The 20,423-nt window shown below is 47.0% G+C and overlaps 1 protein-coding gene across 2 annotated transcripts in view; it reads left to right on the top strand.

The window, feature by feature from the left end:
- Positions 1 to 969: 969 nt before the first annotated feature.
- Positions 970 to 20,423, top strand: part of erg28 (ergosterol biosynthesis 28 homolog) — a 34,523-nt gene continuing 15,069 nt past the window's right edge. Inside the window, exons 1-3 of one of the 2 annotated variants that reach the window (XM_072242618.1) lie at positions 970 to 1,038; positions 3,339 to 3,543; positions 8,299 to 8,389. In XM_072242618.1, coding sequence (XP_072098719.1) covers positions 3,411 to 3,543; positions 8,299 to 8,389 — 224 coding nt within the window. In that variant the 5' untranslated portion in view covers positions 970 to 1,038; positions 3,339 to 3,410. The remainder of the gene's footprint in view (positions 1,039 to 3,338; positions 3,544 to 8,298; positions 8,390 to 20,423) is intronic. The other variant, XM_072242709.1, reaches the window with a different exon arrangement.

Below are 20,423 nucleotides of genomic sequence, written 5' to 3'. Positions count from 1 at the left end.
AAAGAGCAGAATAATCATCGTGTTGTACAGAGCCACTGTGAGATTGCATCTGGCCATTGTATATAGGTATGGTCTCCTTATTTATAAAAAGAGATACTTGGCAAAGGTTCATCAGATTGATTTTGGCATGGTGGGCTTGTTGTATAAACTGTTCTCTCACTTCTCAGTGAAACGCGTGACCTGGGAGGTATGAAATTGACGTTTCTTGTGGCTAAAATGCCTGGAATCAGAGTCACATCTCAGAAGGGGCAGCCATTCCAGACAGAGAAGATACATTTCACCCATAGGACAATGAATTTTTACATTTCTCCCCAGGCTGTGGAGGCCCAGACAACAGGAAGAAAATTATGGATTTTGTTGTATTGAGGATATGGGGTCAATGTAGGAGTGGTGCTGAGGAAAATAGCCAGCCATGGTGTAAGATGTCAGATACATTTCTACATATGATGACTCGACATGTAAGAGTTTTAAATAGATCAATTTCCATTATTTTCTGTTTTAATTTCAGATTTTGCCTCCTGTCACTTCGAATTTGGACTGCCCTTGCAGATGGGGCGACTGGGAAGATCGGCTGCTCTGTCTGCCTGTATCGTGTTTTACGGCGGTTGGCATCCAGCTTAATGGTGCATTACCGCCACCCTCTGCTCCAGAATGTGCACTAGACATACATTCTAAATCCCTTCATCCAATCTCGCGCGCGCACACACACACACACATATATATATATATACAAACCTACACTTCACCCTCCCATCTTTGACCATCCTAGTATCCTATTCCTGTTTATTCGTCATATTCTATATAAAAAAACCCCTGCACCCCTTAAAAACGCTAAAAAAAAAATACCCGGACGTGCTCTCTCACCAAGATCGGCTGTTCGTCACGAGAAGACGCTTTTATCAGTGGGTAAGAGGAACGTCAATCAAAGAGAACACACCCATGACATACTATTAACCAATCAGAGCCAGCGCGATGCGCGGCCGTGCTGGTTTCCTGTGTCGGTGAAGGTGGGGTGATCGACAGGTGAACTGGGAGAGAGTGAGTGCGGGAGCTGGGATGCGCCGGTGGGGCGGGAGGCAGCTCGCTTGCTGTCCGATTCCTCACCGTGGATGGAGGGACAGGCGGTGTGTGGGGTGGAGGAAGAGACCCGCTGTGGGGGGGGGCGGTAGCGAGGGAGGGACACGCTATAGGGTGTCGACGGTACCGGGGGCGGGACTCCCTGTGCTGTGGGGGCGGTACCGAGGGAGAAATGTCCTCGGTCTGTGTTGGGGGGTGGTGCCGACAGAGGGATGATCTGTGGGGTGAAGGGGTGGTGCCGAGAGAGGGATGCCCTGTGGGGTGAGGCGGTGGTGGTGCCGAGAGAGGGATGCCCTGTGGGGTGAGGCGGTGATGGTGCCGAGAGAGGGATGCCCTGTGGGGTAAGGGGGTGGTGCCGAGAGAGGGATGACCTGTGGGGTGAGGGGGTGGTGCCGAGAGAGGGATGACCTGTGAGGGGGGGTGGTGCCGAGAGAGGGTGACCCGTGAGGGGGGGGTGGTGGTGCGGAGAGAGGGTGACCTGTTGGGGGTCGTGGTGCCGAGAGAGGGATGCCCTGTGGGGTGGTGTGAGGGAGTTGTGCCGAGAGAGGGATACCCTGTGGGGTGGGGGGGGTACAACGGTACTGAGGGAGGCTCTGTGCTGTCAAGGTAGGAACAGCTGTAGCGGGGGGGGGGGTGCTACTGAGGGAGGGACACGCTGTGGGTGGGGACGGTCCCAAGGCAAGGGTACGCCATGTAGGGTGGGGGTGGTAATACCAAGGCAGGGACACACTGTGGAGATGTCACTACTGAGGGAGGTTCATGCTGTTTGGGGGGGGGGGGCCGCGACTGAAGAAGGGATGCCTGTGTTGTGGGGATGGTATTGAAGGAGGGACGATCTGAGGTGTGGGGTGGATAGGGACACCCTGCAGGATTTGGGATGTGTGGGTTGGACGGTGCACTCCAGAGGAGGGAAATCCCAGGAGGGGTTAGCGCTACCAAGGCAGGGACACACTGGGGGGGGGGGGCGTTAGGGATATGCTGTGGGGAGGGCATGGTGCCAAGAGAGGATCACGCTTTCCGGGGGTTGTTCCACCGAGGTAGAGACACGCTGGGGGGGGGGGGGGTTGGACATGCTTGGGGGGGGGGAATGCGCCAAGTTGTGCAGGCGGTTGCGCTACTGACAGAGGGACACACTTGTTGGGGGGGGCGTATGGAGGGAGGGACACCCTGTGGGGGGGTTCGCTACCATAGGAGCGACATGCTGTGGGGGGGGGCTTACACTACCAACGAAAGGACTCGCTGTGTGGGTGGTTGCACTACCGAAGGAGGGACACGCTAGTTGTGGGGGATGCTACCGGGGGGGGGGTTCATGCTTTAGGGGTGCATGGGGCGATATATTACTGTCAGTGGGATACGCTGTGGGGGAGAGTGCAACTGAGGGAGGGACACACTGTGTTGGGGGAGTGGGAGAGAGCAGTACTGAGTTAGGAACACATAGGAGAGAAGGGACGGCCTGTGGGAGGACTTGGGCGGTACTGAGGGAGAGACGTGGTACAAGGAGAGGGTCACGCCCTGTGGGGGGATGGTACTAATGCAGGAACAAGCTGTGGGGGGTGTCGGATCCCTGATGGGGACCCACTGTGGAGGGGGTGGGGGTTCCGAGGGAGGAACATGCTGTGGGGAGCAGATCCGAGACAGGGATCTGCTGTGGGAGATGCCGCCAAATGAATGCTGATGTGGGGTGGGTCCCGCTGTTCAGAATTGAAGGAGCACCCAACTGGAGTTGACTCAGGATGTACTCGGAATTATCAGTGAAATGTTTACTGAGGTGGTAATACCTATGTTATAGGCTTCAGAAAGATGGGTAGCACTGGGAGAGGTATGACACGCAGGCAGACAGTGCAGCCGCCTTTTGTGTCCGTTCTCCTTGACTACTTTATTCCTGCTGCGGAGGCATGGCCTGTCAGGGCAGCAGCAGCCAGGTCAATAGTGCAGTGGCTGGCTCTGAGGTTCAGCAGGGAATAGTAACGTCAAGCCCTACTCTTCTTACATTCTCTCTGTCTCCCTACTTGTCTACAGTACTCTCCTCCTCTGTGACTATAAGATATCGGAGCAGAGTTCGGCCATATGGCCTATCTAGACTGCTCTGCCATTCCATCATGGCTGATTTATTAACCCCATTCTCTTGCATTCATGCCCCTATAAAGAATCTATTAACCTCCAATTTAAATATAGTATACCTAATGTTTTGGCCTCCTCAGCTGCCTGTGGCATTGAAACCCTCTGACTGCTGAAATTCCTTCTCATCTCTGTTCTGATAGGGACATTCTATTTTGAGGCAGTGCCCTCTGGTTCTAAACTCTCCCGCTATAGGAAACACCCTCTCAACCAGGATGAGCCGATTCCTCAATGTTCTCCGCAGCTGGCTGGTGATGGTCGCTGTCATTGCTGCTGGCAATACGATTCAGAGCTTCAGGGATCACAGCTTCTTGTCGGAGAAACTCTACACGGGAAAACCGGCGCTCGGTAAGGAAAGTTTGCAGGTGATGGGACTCGATGTTGGGATAGTGGTGTGGTTGTGGGGTACTGGACTGATTGAGAAATGGGGGTTGCCTGAGGGTGTCACACGGTGGGAAGAGGGATGGTTGTACCATTGATGAGACTATAAGACCTTTAGACATAGGAGCAGAATTAGGCCAGCTGGCCCATTGAGTCTGCTCCACCATTCAATCATAGCTGATCCTTTTTTTCCCTCCTCCTCAACCCCAGTTCCTGGCCTTCTCCCTGTAACCTTTGATGCCATGTCCAATCAAGAACCTATTAATCTCTGCCTTAAATACACCCAACGACCTGTCCTCCACAGCTGCATGTGGCAACAAATTCCACAAATTCATCACCCTTTGGCTAAAGAAATCTCTTTGCATCTCTGTTTTGAAAGGGTGCCCCTCTATCCTGAGGTTGTGCCCTCTTGTCCTGGATTCTCCCACCCTGGGAAACATCCTTTTCTAAGCCTGCTGCGTTCACCAGCAACTTTGATGTGTGTTGCTTTCCACATCTGTCCTATCTAGGCCTTTCAACATTGGAAAGGTTTCAATGAGATCCCCCTCATCCTTCTAAATTCCAGTGAGTACAGACCCAGAACTATCAAACATTCCTTGAAAGTTAACCCTTTCATTCCTGGAATCATCCTTGTGAAACTCCTCTGAACCCTCTCCAATGCCAGCACATCATTTCTAAGATGAGGGGCCCAAAACTGTTCACAGTACTCAAGGTGGGGCCTCACCAGTGCCTTATAAAGTCTCAGCTCTTATATTCTAGACCTCTTGAAATGAATGCTAACATGGCATTTGTCTTCCTCACCACCAGCTTGACCTGCAAGTTAACCTTGAGGGTGTACTGCACAAGGACTCCCAAGTCCCTTTGGATCTCAGATTTTTGGATTTCCTCCCTGTTTAGAAAATTGACTGCACATTTACAAACTTTGTATTTATACTACCAAAGTACATGACCATGCATTTTTCCAACATTGTATTTCATTTGTCACTTTCTGGCCCATTACCCTAATCTGTCCAAGTCCTTCTGCATCCTACCTGTCTCCTCAACACTACCTGCCCCTCCCCCAATCTTTCTATCATCTGCAAACTTGGCAACAAAGCCATCTATTCCATTATCTAAATCATTTATATACAGCATAAGAAGTCGTCCCAACACAAGCCCCTGAGGAATACCAGTAGTCACTGGCAGCCAACCCCAAAAGGATCATTTTATTCCCACTCGCTGCCTCCTACCAATCAGCCAATGCTCTAACCACATTAGTAACTTTCGTGTAGTACCATGGGTTTTTAACTTGGTAAGCAGCCTCGTGTGGCACCTTGTCAAAGGCCTTCTTTAAGTCCAAATATACAACATCCACTACATCCCCTATATCTATCCTACTTGTAATCTCCTCAAAGAAGAATTCCAACAGGTTTGGCAGGCAGGATTATCCCTGAAGGAAGCTATGCTGACCTTGTCCTATCATGCAAGTACAGCATGCAGTGAAGAAAGCTAATGGCATGCTGGCCTTCATAACAAGGGGAATTGAGTATAAGAGCAAAGAGATCCTTCTGCAGCTGTACAGGGCCCTGGTGAGACCACACCTGGAGTACTGTATGCAGTTTTGGTCTCCAAATTTGAGGAAGGACATTCTTGCTATTGAGGGAGTGCAGCGTAGGTTCACAAGGTTAATTCCAGGATGGCAAGACTGTCATATGTCGAAAGATTGGAGCGATTGGGCTTGTATACTCTGGAATTTAGAAGGCTGAGAGGGGATCTTATTGAAACATGTAAGATTATTAAGGGATTGGACACACTGCAGGCAGGAAGCATGTTCCCACTGATCGGTGAGTCCAGAACCAGAGGCCACAGTTTAAGAATTAGGGGTAGGCCATTTAGAATAGAGTTGAGGAAAAACTTTTTCACCCAGAGAGTGGTGGATATATGGAATGCTCTGCCCAGAAGGCAGTGGAGGCCAAGTCTCTGGATGCTTTCAAGAAAGAGATGGGTAGAGCTCTTAAAGATAGCGGAATCAAAGATTATGGGGATAAGGCAGGAATTGGATACTGATAGTAGATGATCAGCCATGATCACAGTGAATGGCGGTGTTGGCTCGAAAGGCCGAATGGCCTACTCCTGCACCTATTGTCTATTGTCCTGTGTCACCAAGTATTCCATAACATCATCCTTAAAAATTGATTCCAACATCTTCCCTACCACTGAGATCAGGCTAACTGGTCGATAAATTCCTTTCTGCTGCCTTCCTGCTTTCTTAAAGAGTGTAGTGACATTTGCAATTTTCCTGTCCTCTGGCACCATGCCAGAGTCCAATAATTTTTGAAGTATCATTTCTAATGCCACCACAATCTCTAACACTATCTCTTTCAGGACCCTCGGTTGCAGTTCATCTGGTCCAGGTGACTTGTGTACCTTTAGGTCTTTTAGCTTTTTGAGCACCCTCTCTCTTGTTACTGCACCTACTTTTCTTCTGTCACACACTACGCCATCAGACATACTGCTAGTGTCTTCCGCAGTGAAGTTTCCCCCCTTTGTCTATACCCCTTGCCCATCCTCTGGGTTCCCCCCTGCCCTTTGTCTTTCTCCCTGGGCCTCCTGTCCCATGATCTTCTCATATCCCCTTTGCCAATCACCTGTCCAGCTCTTGGCTCCATCCCTCCCCCTCCTGTCTTCTCCTATCATTTTGGACCTCCCCCTCCCCCTCCCACTTTCAAATCTCTTACTAACTCTTCCTTCAGTTAGTCCTGACGAAGGGTCTCAGCCCGAAACATTGACTGTGCCTCTTCCTAGAGATGCTGCCTGGCCTGCTGCGTTCACCAGCAACTTTGATGTGTGTTGACTGATGCAAAATACTCATTTAGTTCATTAGCCATCTCCTTGTCCCCTGTTATTATTTCTCCTGTCTCATTTTCTAGCGGTCCTATGTCCACTCTCGTTTCTCTTTCATTTTTAACATACTTGAAAAACTTTTACTATCCATTTTGATATTATTTGCTAGCTTGTTTTCATATTTCATCTTTTTCCTTCTAATGATTTTTTTGTTCTCTGTACATTTTTAAAAACTTCCCAATCCTCTAACTTCCCACTAAATTTTGCTTTGTTGTACGCCCTTTCTTTTGCTTTTACAATGGCTTTGGCTTCCCTGGTCAGCCAGGGTGCATCAAAGGGTCTGGGGTGAGGATGAGCAAGACAGTTCCATGTTGAGTGAACAGAGACTCAGTGTGTGTCAGGATTTCTGCGGTGCTGAGTGTGAGTAGACCATGGTCTTCTGGTGAGTGTAAACAGGGGAGTCTGTATATCAGGAATGCTCTGGAGGTGTGAGCATGGATCAGAGTTTTGGTTATGGGGAGAGATTGGACAGGCTGGGGTTGTTTCTCCTGGAGAACACGCTGGCTATGGTTCTTTATGAGAATGGGACCTGCTTTCGGGGTTTCATAACTGGCCATTGTTCGGCACGCCAAGGGCTCGGCCTAACAGTCCAGCTTGAATTTGGAGGCATAGGACCTTGGGGCTCTGGAGACGGGTGGATTGAAGATCGGTGTCATGGCAGGAGACCCGTGTGTCGTCGGAGGAGTCAGAATATCGATGGTTGTGTACCCGGATCTTTGGGCGCAGAACTCAAAAAAAAAAAAAAAAAAAAAAAAGCAACGTAATGGACTTTTAACATAAACGAGTGGGTTGTTTGTTATGTCTCCCTGCTCGCTGTGAAAACGGAGACTTTTCTTTCTCCCTTATTCGGGAGAGAGCGAGCCTGTGGTATGTCGAATACTGGGTGAAACGCGAAGTCTTTGGGGTCTGTGTCTTTGCTGTTGCTTTGCTCACGCTTGAGTGCTTGCTGTTGGATGCTGATGCTTATTTTTGCCGTGGGGGGAGGAGGGATTGTTGCTTACTGCCGCTTATATGCAGAGGGAGGGGGAGCTGGGAGGGACTTTGGGGTTCTAACATTTAACTGTCATTCATTCTTTGGGGCACCCCTCTGTTTTCATGGATGGTTGCAAGGAAAAAGCATTTCAGGATGTATATTGTATGCATTTCTCTGACATTAAATGTACCTCTGAAACCTTTGCGTGAAAGAGATTGGGGGTGGTCCGAGAGGTGTATAAAATGATAAAGTGGGAGGTGGTCAGACTCCTTTACCTGTGGTAGGTGCATTACAAATATGAGCGTTTGAGTTTGTGCTCAGAGGAAAGAGATTAAAGAGAATCAGAGGGGCAAAGATTTTTTTTTAACACAGTAAGTGGAATGCGATACCAGAGGATTTGATGGAGGCAGATACAACTCACTACTTTTGAGAGGCATTTTGAACTTGGCAAGTTATAGAAGCATGTGGATAAAAGGGATGAATATATCTGTGTATACAGGTTAGTATTGACATGTTGGGCCAAAGGGCCTGTGCCGTACAACTCTAATATTGTGTTGGGAGGGGGAGGGGCTTCTGTGGTGTGTAGGGTGTCTGAGCAGGAAGAGGGGTGTTCACAGCTGTTCTCAGCCATAGGGAGTGCACTAATGGTCTGGTGTGGGATTGCACAGTGGGCTGCCAACTGCCTCCAGTTCATTTGTGTCTCTTGCTCATAGATCTGATGCAGGGTGCGCCATCCACCTCAGCTACCTCCGGTGGGCTCGGTACATGTCTCTTGCACGTGGATCTGACGCAGGGTGCCCCATCCACTACATCCCCTTTGTTGCTGCTGGAATATTTGATTTTTTACAATTGTTGATTTTGTGCAGTGAACGATCTGCAGGCAAGAACGTTTGGGATCTGGACTCTGCTCTCCTCCATCATCCGGTGCACTTGTGCAGTGGACATTCAAAACCGAACGTAGGTACCTGTGGCATTTTCACCGTCTGTTCTGAGGGTCTGACCAGCTTCTCATTTACCTTTAGTGCTAAGTCTAACCTAATTAGGTGTTTTTTTAATCTCCTAACCTTATTTCTTTGCCTTTTACACCTTGCCCCCATGTCTTTTAAAGATAAAGATCAGCTTTATTTGTCACACGTACATTGAAACATACAGTGAAATATGTCATTTGTTTCGTGACTGACGCAGTCTGAGGATATACCGTGGACAGCCGGCAAATGTTGCCAACATAGCATGCCCGCCACTCAACCCTAACCTGTACATCTTTACATAAGAACATAAGAAATAGGAGCGGGAATAGGCCATCTGGCCCATCGAGCCTGCCCCACCATTCACTAAGATCATGGCCGATCATCTCCAACTACTATAGGAAGGATGTGGAAGCATTGGAAAGGGTACAGAGGAGATTTACCAGGATGCTGCCTGGTTTAGAGAGTATGCATTATGATCAGAGATTAAGGGAGCTGGGGCTTTACTCTTTGGAGAGAAGGAGGATGAGAGGAGACATGATAGAGGTGTACAAGATATTAAGAGGAATAGATAGAGTGGATAGCCAGCGCCTCTTCCCCAAGGCACCACTGCTCAATACAAGAGGACTTGGCTTTAAGGTAAGGGGTGGGAAGTTCAAGGGGGGATATTAAAGGAAAGTTTTTTACTCAGAGAGTGGTTGGTGCGTGGAATGCACTGCCTGAGTCAGTGGTGGAGGCAGATACACTAGTGAAGTTTAAGAAACTACTAGATAGGCATATGGAGGAATCTAAGGTGGGGGGTTATATGGGAGGCAGGGTTTGAGGGTCGGCACAACATTGTGGGCCGAAGGGCCTGTAATGTGCTGTACTATTCTATGTTATACCTGCCTTTTCCCCATAACCCTTAATTCCCCTACTACGCAAAAATAATTGTGATTTTAGAATGTGGGAGGATACCTGTGCTGCCATGGAGAGAACGTATAGATGCCTTACAACAGTGACGTTGAGCTCCAGTCACTGGCGATGTAATAGCATTATGCTACCATTCCATTATGTGTATTTATCTAGTAAGTTTATCCATGGTCAGGTGTTTCCAACCCGGGGACTACACACCCCTCAGTTAATAGTAGGGGTCCATGGCAGAAGAAAATTTGGGAACCGCTGATGAAGCCTCCAGCAGGTGCCTCCTTTCCAGGGTGGTCTCAAAACAAACAGGGGCAGGCAGTTAGCAAGAGCAGACTCCACTACGCTCTGCTGTCTGACACTGTGAAGGTCCCCAGGGGTGGAGGTGTCCGGTCTGTCCCACCTTTCTTCAGGAGACCACTGGCACAAAGACCCCATCTTTGTTCAGGGCCAGACCCACTCCCACTTGGTCCTCTGCATTTGAGAGGCCGCAGCAATGGAAGGTTTTCAGCGGAGCTGTTCTGCTGGGGATAGTTTTAGCCTGCCTGTTTGCTATTACAATGACAGTGACAGTGTGCCTGTGCAGGTACAGTGTGTCCCACCACTGGATAAGGTGCATTGGCAGTGAGCGCCAGTATCTAAACTAGCTCCCTTAATGAAACTGGAGGGAACTTCAGAGCATGGATCAGCGATTGGAATTGGTTTATTATTGTCATGTGTAGCAAGATACAGTAAAAAAAACACTTGTCAGGCATGCATTTCATACGGATCAAGTCATCACACATTGTTTTTACCCTGTTCTACCTCAATGCACTAAGTACAGTATGAAGCGTAACAGCTACAGAGAAAGTGCAGTGCAGATAAATAGTAAGGTGCGAGGTCAGAAGCATAAATTAGAAACAGATGTTCTCAGGGAAACATACGGAGGAAATGTGGCAAATGTTCAGCGGATATTTGCGTGGGGTTCTACATAGGTACGTTCCAATGAGACGGAAAGGATGGTAAGTTACAGGAACTGTGGTGTACAAAGGCTGTTGTAACTCTAGTCAAGAAGAAAAGAAGAGCTTAAGAAAGGTTCAAAAAACTAGGTAATGATAGAGATCTAGAAGATTATAAGGCTAGCAGGAAAGAGCTTAAGAATGAAATTAGGAGAGCCAGAAGGGGCCATGAGAAGGCCTTGGCGGACAGGATTCAGTAAGACCCCAAGGCATTCTACAAGTATGTGAAGAGTAACAGGATGAGATGTGAGAGAATAGGACCAATCAAGTGTGACAGTGGATAATTGTGTATGGAACTGGAGGAGATAGCAGAGGTACTTAATGAATACTTTGCTTCAGTATTCACTACAGAAAAGGATCTTAGCAATTGTAGGGATGACTTACAGCAGACTGAAAAGCTTGAGCATGTAGATATTAAGGAAGAGGATGTGCTGAAGCTTTTGGAAAGCATCAGGTTGGATAAGTCACTGGGACCGGACAAGATGTACCCCAAGCTACTGTGGGAGGTGAGGGAGGAGATTGCTGAGCCTCTGGCAATGATCTTTGCATCATCAATGAGGACGGGAGAGGTTCCAGAGAATTGAGGGTTGCGGATATTGTTCCCTTATTCAAATAAGGGATTAGAGATATCCCAGGAAATTATAGACCAGTGAGTTTTATTTCAGTGGTTGGTAAGTTGTTGGAGAAGATCCTGAGAGGCAGGATTTATGAACATTTGGAGAGGTATAATATGATTAGGAATAGTCAGCATAGCTTTGTGAAAGGCTGGTGTGCCTTATGAGGCTGACTGAATTTTTTGAGGATGTGACTAAGCACATTGATGAATGAAGAGCAGTAGATGTAGTGTACATGGATTTCAGCAAGGCATTTGATAAGGTACCCCATGCAAGGCTTATTGAGAAAGTAAGGAGACATGGGATCCAAGGGGACATTGCTTTGTGGTTCCAGAACTGGCTTGCCCACAGAATGCAAAGGGTGGTTGTATACGGGTCATATTTTGCATTGAGTTTGGTCACCAGTGGTATGCCTCCGGGATCTGTTCTGGGATCCCTACTCTTCACGATTTTTATAAATGACCAGGATGAAGAAGTGGAGGGATGGGTTAGTAAATTTGCTGATGACACAAAGGTTGGGGTTGTTTTGGATAGTGTGGAGGGCTGTCAGAGGTTACTGCAGGATATTGATAGGATGCAAAACTGGGCTGAGAAGTGGCAGATGGAGTTCAACCCAGATAAGTGTGAGGTGGTTCATTTTGGTAGGTCAAATATGATGGCAGAATATAATATTAATGGTAAAACTCTTGGCAGTGTGGAGGAATAGAGGGATCTTGGGGTCTGAGTCCATAGGACACTCAAAGCTGCTGCACAGGTTGACTCTGTGGTTAAGAAGGAATACAGTGTAATGGCCTTCATCAACTATGAGATTGAGTTTAGGAGCCAAGAGGTAATGTCACAGCTATATAGGATGCTGATCAGACCCCACTTGGAGTACTGTGCTCAGTTCTGGTTGCCTCACTACAGGAAGGTTGTGGAAACCATAGAAAGGGTGCAGAGGAGATTTACAAGGGTGTTGCCTGGATTGGGGAGCATGCCTTATGAGAATAGGTTGCGTGAACTCGGCTTTTTCTCCTTGGAGCGACGAAGGATGAGAGGCGACTTGATAGAGGTGTACAAGATGATGAGAGGAATTGATCATGTGGATAGTCAGAGGCTTTTTCCCAGGGCTGAATTGGCTAGCACGAGAGGGCACAGTTTTAAGGTGCTTGGAAGTAGGTACAGAGGAGATGTCAGGGGTAAGTTTTTTCCGCGGAGAGGTGAGTGTGTGGAATGGGCTGCCGGTGATGCTGGTGGGGGCGGATAAAATAGGGTATTTTAAGAGACTCTTAAATAGGCATGTGGAACTTAGAAAAATAGAGGTATGCAGTAGGGTAATTCTAAGCAGTTTCTGAAGTAGGTTACGTAGTCGGCATAACATTGTGGGCCGAAGGGCCTGTAATATGCTGTAGATTTTTATGTTCTGTGTTCATGAGAAGTAGGAGCAGAATTAGGCAGTTTGGCCAATCCAGTCTACTCTGCCATCTTATCATGACTGATACAATTTTCCTTTTAGCCCCAACCTTCTGCCTCCGTCTCCCCCCCCCACTACCACCCCGTATCCTTTCATGCCTTGACTAATCAAGAATTTATCAACCTCTGCCTTAAATATACATAAAGACTTGTCCGCCACTGATGCCTGTGGCTACAAATTCCTTGGGTTCACCGCTCTTTGGCTAAAGAAATTCCTCCATCTCTGTTCTAAAAGGACACCTCTCTGTTTTGAGGCTATGTCCTCTTGTCTTAGGCTACATCCACACTAGACCGGATAAATTTGTAACTGAAGCTTTTTCTCTTCGTTTTGACCCGCTGTCCACACTGAAATGGCGTTTTCCTCCCCTGAAAACGGAGCTTTTCTAAAACGCCATCCAGAGTGTGTAAATTTGAAAATGCCGATTGTGCAGAGCAGTGTGGACGGGGTAACCAGAGATTTCTAAAAATGCTGTCATGACGTGCTGGAACAGATGGTGGCGGCAGCGCGGCATTTCATTGTTTTCTTGAACGCAAGCCCCCACACAACCTAACGATTTCAGAACAGACGGCAACGATACCGAAGCCAAAAGAGTTAGAAATGTACTTACCAAATACTTTGACCCATAACTTACTGAATAAATAAGTATACTCACTTTGCCCTGTTTTCTGTCCTTGCTTGTATGAAGGTGGTTTACCTATTTATGCAAGTACTTCTCTGACAATAGATGTGTAACAGCTTAATGTAACATTGTATGGAAATACAAGATAACACTGATGCAGACATGTTTTATACATTTAACAAGGTGCTTTATTAATGCAACAGAGTTAGTCAGTTTTTCAATGTTCGTTGTCAGCCAGGTCATACTGTCTGTGAACTCCCTGTCGGTTGCCTCCATACTTGTTTGTTTGTTTGCCTCCGTATTTGTTGTTTTTAAATTTTAAGTCCTCCTGTGTGAGAACCAACAGCTGTCCCTCGTTTGGCAATTTCCTTTTAAGTTTTTCTAGTCTGTAACTGCACAAACATGCACTTTCACAGCAAGATTCGACACCAAACATGTCGCTTGTTTTCTGTAGATGTGTCCTGCCCATGCCCAGTAGGAGGAGATTCACCCAAATACCCGTTTTAATGTGGACGGAGGTATTTTCAAAAGCGCTTGGTGTGGACCCTTTTCGTTTTTACACGAAACCGGCGTTTTCAAAATTATCCGGTCTAGTGTGGACGTAGCCTTAGACTCTCCCACCATAGGAAGCATCCTCTCCACCTGCACTCTATCAAGCCCTTTCATCATTTGATAGGTTTCAATGAGGTCACCACTCATTCTTCTGAATTCCAGTGAATACGGGTCCAGAGCCATCAAACGCTCTTCATATTGTAAGACTCGCAGCATCTAGTGGCATGATCTCGGGGGTGGCGTCCCCCTCCCTAGCCAAACTTTAGCATTCTTGTTTGGGTGGATGCTGCGTGGTGTGTCCCTTGTATAACATCAGTACCTCGAAATAACATTCAGTCCACAATGTGCGGTTAAACGATTAAAATTTTATATTTAAGTATGGGGTTAGTGGAGAAACAAAAGGAAAGGAAAACAAGTAAAAGACACCAATAATCTCATAAACATCTCCAGTGCACAAACGTTGGAGCTCACGGATTCCCATTCGCTGATCCTCCTTTGCTAGTTGACCCCTGGGCTCCTGCCCCGAGCCCAGGCCCAGCGGGTCCGGCCACCGTCTCCTCAAGCCACCTCTTCTCTCTTCATCCTCTTCACGCCTTCTCCCTCAAGCCCACACAGACAGAAAGAATAACATCTATCCCAATTGCTTAGCAAATGAATACAAGTCCCGTTATCGCTAATTTAACCCAAGCACGCTGCTACAGAGAACATTGCCTCATCAGTTAACACTACAGAGAAGCCATTTCATTATTAGCCTTAGCAAGTAACATGAAAGAAGAAACCCTTACAATATGACAAGCCATTCAATACTGGGATCATTTTTGCGAACCTACTTTGAACCCTTTCGGGTTTCAGCACATCTTTTCTCAGATAAAGGGCCCAAAACTGATCATGTTACTCCAACATACAACAGGAATTCTGCAGATGCTGGAAATTCAAGCAACACACATCAAAGTGGCTGGTGAACGCAGCAGGCCAGGCAGCATCTCTAGGAAGAGGTACAGTTGGCGTTTCAGGCCGAGACCCTTCGTCAGGACTAACTGAAGGAAGAGATAGTAAGAGATTTGAGAAAGGGAGGAGGAGATCCAAAATGATAGGAGAAGACAGGAGGGGGAGGGATGGAGCCAAGAGCTGGACAGGTGATTGGCAAAGGGGATATGAGAGGATCATGGGACAGGAGGTCCAGGGAGAAAGACAAGGGTGGGGAACCCAGAGGATGGGCAAGGGGTATAGTGAGAGGGACAGAGGGAGAAGAAGGAGAGTGAGAGAAAGAATGTGTGTATAAAAATAAATAACAGATAGGGTACGAGGGGGAGGTGGGGCATTAGCGGAAGTTAGAGAAGTGGATCTTCATGCCATCAGGTTGGAGGCTACCAGACGGAATATAAGGTGTTGTTCCTCCAACCTGAGTGTGGCTTCATCTTTACAGTAGAGGAGGCCGTGGATAGACATGTCAGAATGGGAATGGGATGTGGAATCAGGTTGGAGGAACAACACCTTATATTCCATCTGGGTAGCCTGAGAGCATGAACATTGACTTCTCTAACTTCCGCTAATGCCCCACCTCCCCCTCGTACCCCATCCGTTATTTATTTTTATACACACATTCTTTCTCTCACTCTCCTTCTCCCTCTGACTATACCCCTTGCCCATCCTCTGGGTTCCCCCCTGCCCTTGTCTTTCTCCCCGGACCTCCTGTCCCATGATCTTCTCAAATCCCCTTTGCCAATCACCTGTCCAGCTCTTGGCTCCATCCCTCCCCCTCCTGTCTTCTCCTATCATTTTGGATCTCCCCCTCCCTCTCCCACTTTCAAATCTCTTACTAACTCTTCCGCATGTTACTCCAAGTGAGGCCTCACCAGTGCTTTATAAAGCCTCAACTTTGATCCTTACTTTTATATTCTCGTCCTCTTGAAATCATTACCAAAATTAGAGATAAAGGTGGGAAGATGTGCCTGGAGGCTGTGGAGGTGAGCGAGGTCCTCAATGAATACTTCTCTTCGGTATTCACCAATGAGAGGGAACTTGATGATGGTGAGGATAGTATGAGTGAGGTTGATGTTCTGGAGCATGTTGATATTAAGGGAGAGGAGGTGTTGGAGTTGTTAAAATACATTAGGACGGATAAGTCCCCGGGGCCTGATGGAATATTCCCCAGGTTGCTCCACGAGGCGAGGGAAGAGATCGCTGGGTCTCTGGCTAGGAACTTTATGTCCTCGTTGTCCACAGGAATGGTACCGAAGGATTGGAGGGAGGCAAATGTTGCCCCCTTGTTCAAAAAAGGTAGTAGGGATAGTCCGGGTAATTATAGACCAGTGAGCCTTACATCTGTGGTAGGGAAGCTGTTGGAAAAGATTCTTAGAGATAGGATCTTTAGAGAATCATGGTTTGATCAGGGACAGTCAACATGGCTTTGTGAAGGGCAGATCGTGTCTAACAAGTCTGATAGAGTTCTTTGAGGAGGTGACCAGGCATATAGATGAGGGTAGTGTAGTGGATGTGATCTATATAGATTTTAGTAAGGCATTTGACAAGGTTCCACACGGTAGGCTTATTCAGAAAGTCAGAAGGCATGGGATCCAGGGAAGTTTGGCCAGGTGGATTCAGAATTGGCTTGCCTGCAGAAAGCAGAGGGTGGTGGTGGAGGGAGTACATTCAGATTGGAGGGTTGTGACTAGTGGTGTCCCACAAGGATCTGTTCTGGGACCTCTACTTTTCATGATTTTTATTAATGACCTGGATGTGGGGGTAGAAGGGTGGGTTGGCAAGTTTGCAGACGACACAAAGGTTGGTGGAGGTGTAGATAGTGTATAGGATTGTCGAAGATTGCAGAGAGACCTTGATAGGATGCAGGAGTGGGCTGAGAAGTGGCAGATGGAGTTAAACCCGGAGAAGTGTGAGATGGTACACTTTGGAAGGACAAACTCCAAGGCAGAGTACAAAGTAAATGGCAGGATACTTGGTAGTGTGAAGGAGCAGAGGGATCTGGGGGTACATGTCCACAGATCCCTGAAAGTTGCCTCACCGGTAGATAGGGTAGTTAAGAAAGCTTATGGGGTGTTAGCTTTCATAAGTCGAGGGATAGAGTTTAAGAGCCGCAAGGTGATGATGCAGCTCTATAAAACGCAACAACAGGAATTCTGCAGATGCTGGAAATTCAAGCAACACACATCAAAGTTGCTGGTGAACGCAGCAGGCCAGGCAGCATCTCTAGGAGGAGGTACAGTCAACGTTTCAGGCCGAGACCCTTCGTCCTGACGTTGCTGCGTTCACCAGCAACTTTGATATGTGTTGCAGCTCTATAAAACTCTGGTTAGGCCACACTTGGAGTACTGTGTCCAGTTCTGGTCGCCTCACTATAGGAAGGATGTGGAAACATTGGAAAGGGTACAGAGGAGATTTACCAGGATGCTGCTTGGTTTAGAGAGTATGCATTATGATCAGAGATTAAGGGAGCTAGGGCTTTACTCTTTGGAGAGAAGGAGGATGAGAGGAGACATGATAGAGGTATACAAGTTATTAAGAGGAATAGATAGAGTGGACAGCCAGTGCCTCTTCCCCAGGGCACCACTGCTCAATACAAGAGGACATGGCATTAAGGTAAGGTGTGGGAAGTTCAAGGGGGATATTAGAGGAAGATTTTTTACTCAGAGAGTGGTTGGTGTGTGGAATGCACTGCCTGAGTCAGTGGTGGAGGCAGATACACTAGTGAAATTTGAGAGACCACTAGACAGGTATATGGAGGAATTTAAGGTGGTGGGGTTATATGGGCGGCAGGGTTTAAGGGTTGACATAGCATTGTGGGCTGAAGGGCCTGTACTGTGCTGTACTATTCTATGTTCTATGTTCTAAAATTGCACTTGCTTTCCTCATCACAGACTCAATCTGTAAATTAACCTTTAGGGAATCCAGCACAAGGACTCCCAAGTCCCATTGCACCTCAGATTTTTGTATTTTCTCCATTTAGAAAATAGTCAACCTTTCATTTCTTCTACCAAAGTGTATGACTGTACACTTCCCAACACTGTATTCCATCTGCCAATAGCTACAACTCTGCAGCAAAGTCATCAATTCCATCATCCAAATCATTGACATATAATGCAAAAAGGATTGGTCCCACACAGACCCCAGTGGGATGCCACCAACCACCAGCAGCCAACCAGAAAATTCAGACTGACTGGCCTATAGTTTCCTTTATTCTGCCTCTTTCCCTTGAAGAGCGCATTTGAAATTTTCAGCTTCCAGAACCATTCCAGAATCTAGTGATCTTTAAAAGGTCATTAATAATGCCTCCGGCCAGCTGTGTCAGAACCCAGGGGTGTATACTGTCTGATCCAGGTGACTTGCCTACCTTCAGATCTTTCAGTTTCCCAAATGTCTTCTCCCTAGTAATAGTAACTTCACACAACATGGACCCCTGACACTCTGGAACTTCCACCATTCTTCTAGTATCTTCCGCAGGGAAGAGTGATGCAAAATACTTCATCAGTTTGTCAGCATTTTCCTTGCCCCCATAACCACCTCTCCAGCATCACTTCATACTTTATACTTTATTGTCGCCAAACAATTGGTACTAGAACGTACAATCATCACAGCGATATTTGATTCTGCGCTTCACACTCCCTGGATTATAAATATTAAATATTTAAGATATTAAAAATAGTTAGAATTAGTGAACATTAAAAATTTAAATTATAAATCATAAATAGAAAATAGAAAAATGGGAAGTAAGGTAGTGCAAAAAAACAGAGAGGCAGGTCCGGATATTTGGAGGGTACGGCCCAGATCCTGGTCAGGATCCGTTCAGCAGTCTTATCACAGTTGGAAAGAAGCTGTTCCCAAATCTGGCTGTACGAGTCTTCAAGCACCTGAGCCTTCTCCCAGAGGGAAGAGGGAGGAAAAGTGAGTTGGCTGGGTGGGTCGTGTCCATGATTATCCAGGCAGCACTGCTCCGACAGCGTGCGGTGTAAAGTGAGTCCACGGACGGAAGATTGGTTTGTGTGATGTGCTGCGCTGTATTCAGGATCTTCTGCAGTTTCTTTTGGTCTTGGACAGGACAACTTCCATACCAGGTTGTGATGCACCCTAGAAGAATGCTTTCTACAGTGCACCTATAAAAATTGGTGAGGGTTTTAGGGGACAGGCCAAATTTCTTTAGTTTTCTCAGGAGGTAAAGGTGCTGGTGGACCTTCTTGGCATTGAACTCTGCTTGGTTGGACCAAGTCAGGTCATTTGTGATATTGACCCTGAGGAACTTAAAGCTTTTGACCTGTTCCATTTGCGCACCGCCAATGTAAATTGGGTCGGGCGGTCCGCTACTCCTTCTGAAGTCAACAACCAATTGCTTCATCTTGCTGACGTTGAGGGATAGGTTATTGTCTTTGCACCATGCCACCAGGTTCTTAATTTCCACTCTGTACTCAAACTCATCATTACCCGAGATACAGCCTACAATTGTTGTGTCATCAGCAAACTTATATATTGAGTTTGATGGAAGCTTGGCTACACAATCATGGGTGTACAGTGAGTACAGCAGGGGGCTGAGTACACAGCCTTGTGGGGCACTGGTGCTCAGAGTGATTGTAGAGGAGAGCTTGTCCCCTATTTTTACAGCCTGGGTCCTGTCTGTGAGGAAGTTGAAGATCCAGCTGCAGGTTTGAGTGCTAAGGCCCAGGTTCCAGAGCTTAGGAATCAGTTTATTTGGAACGATGGTATTGAAGGCAGAGTTGTAGTCTAATGAACCAGAGAGATCCACTCTCATCTTTCTTTTCCACTTACGTATCTGAGAAACTTTTAGTATCCTCTTTAATATTATCGCCTAGCTTACTTTCGTATTCCATCTTTACCTTCCTAATGACCCTTTTTAGTTGGTTTCTGCTGGTCTTTAAAAGCTTCCCAATCCGCTAACCCTGTACTAATTTTGCTGTATCAAATATATACTCTGTTTGGTTTTTATATTGGTTCTGATATATCTTGTTAGCCAATTCTTTCTCTTTGGGATATAGAAACATAGCAAACCTACAGCACAATACAGGCCCTATGGCCCACAAAGTTGTGTGGAACATGTCACTACCTTAGAAATTACTAGGCTTACCCATTGCCCTCTATTTTTCTAAGCTCCATATATCTATCCAAAAGTCTCTTAAAAGACCCTGTCGTATCCGCCTCCACCACCATTGCTGTCGGCCCATTCCATGCACTCACCACTCTGAGTGAAAAAGCTTACCCCCGACATCTCCTCTGTACTTACTCCCCAGCACCTTAAACCTGTGTCCTCCTGTGGCAACCATTTCAGCCCTGGGAAAAAGCCTCTGACTATCCACACGATCAATGCCTCTGATCATCTTACACACCTCTATCAGGTCACCTCTCATTTTCTGTCGCTCCAAGGAGAAAAGGCCGAATTCACTCAACCTATTCTCATAAGGCATGCTCCCCAATCCAGGTAACATCCTTGTAAATCTGCTCTGCACCCTTTCTATAGTTTCCACATCCTTCCTTTAGTGAGGCGACCAGAAATGAGCACAGTACTACAAGTGGGGTCTGACCAGGGTCCAATATAGGTGCAACATTACCTCTCAGCTCCTAAATTCAGTTCCACGATTGATGAAGGCCAATACACAGTATGGCTTCTTAACCACAGAGTCAACCTGTGCAGCTGCTTTGAGTGTCCTATGGACTCAGACCCAGAGATCCCTCTGATCCTCCACACTGCCAAGAGTCTTACCATTAATACTATATTCTGCCATCATATTTGACCTACCAAAATGAACCACTTCGCACTTATCTGGGTTGAACTCCATCTGCGATTTCTCAGCCCAGTTTTGCATCCTATCAATGTCCTGCTGTAACCTCTGACAGCCCTCCACACAATGCACAACACCTCCAAT

The sequence above is a fragment of the Mobula birostris genome, chromosome 1, assembly GCF_030028105.1.
Source record: "Mobula birostris isolate sMobBir1 chromosome 1, sMobBir1.hap1, whole genome shotgun sequence".
Classification (NCBI taxonomy): domain Eukaryota; kingdom Metazoa; phylum Chordata; class Chondrichthyes; order Myliobatiformes; family Myliobatidae; genus Mobula; species Mobula birostris.
Note: the sequence above shows the minus strand (reverse complement) of the source record. Positions and strands in the feature narration are given on the sequence as shown.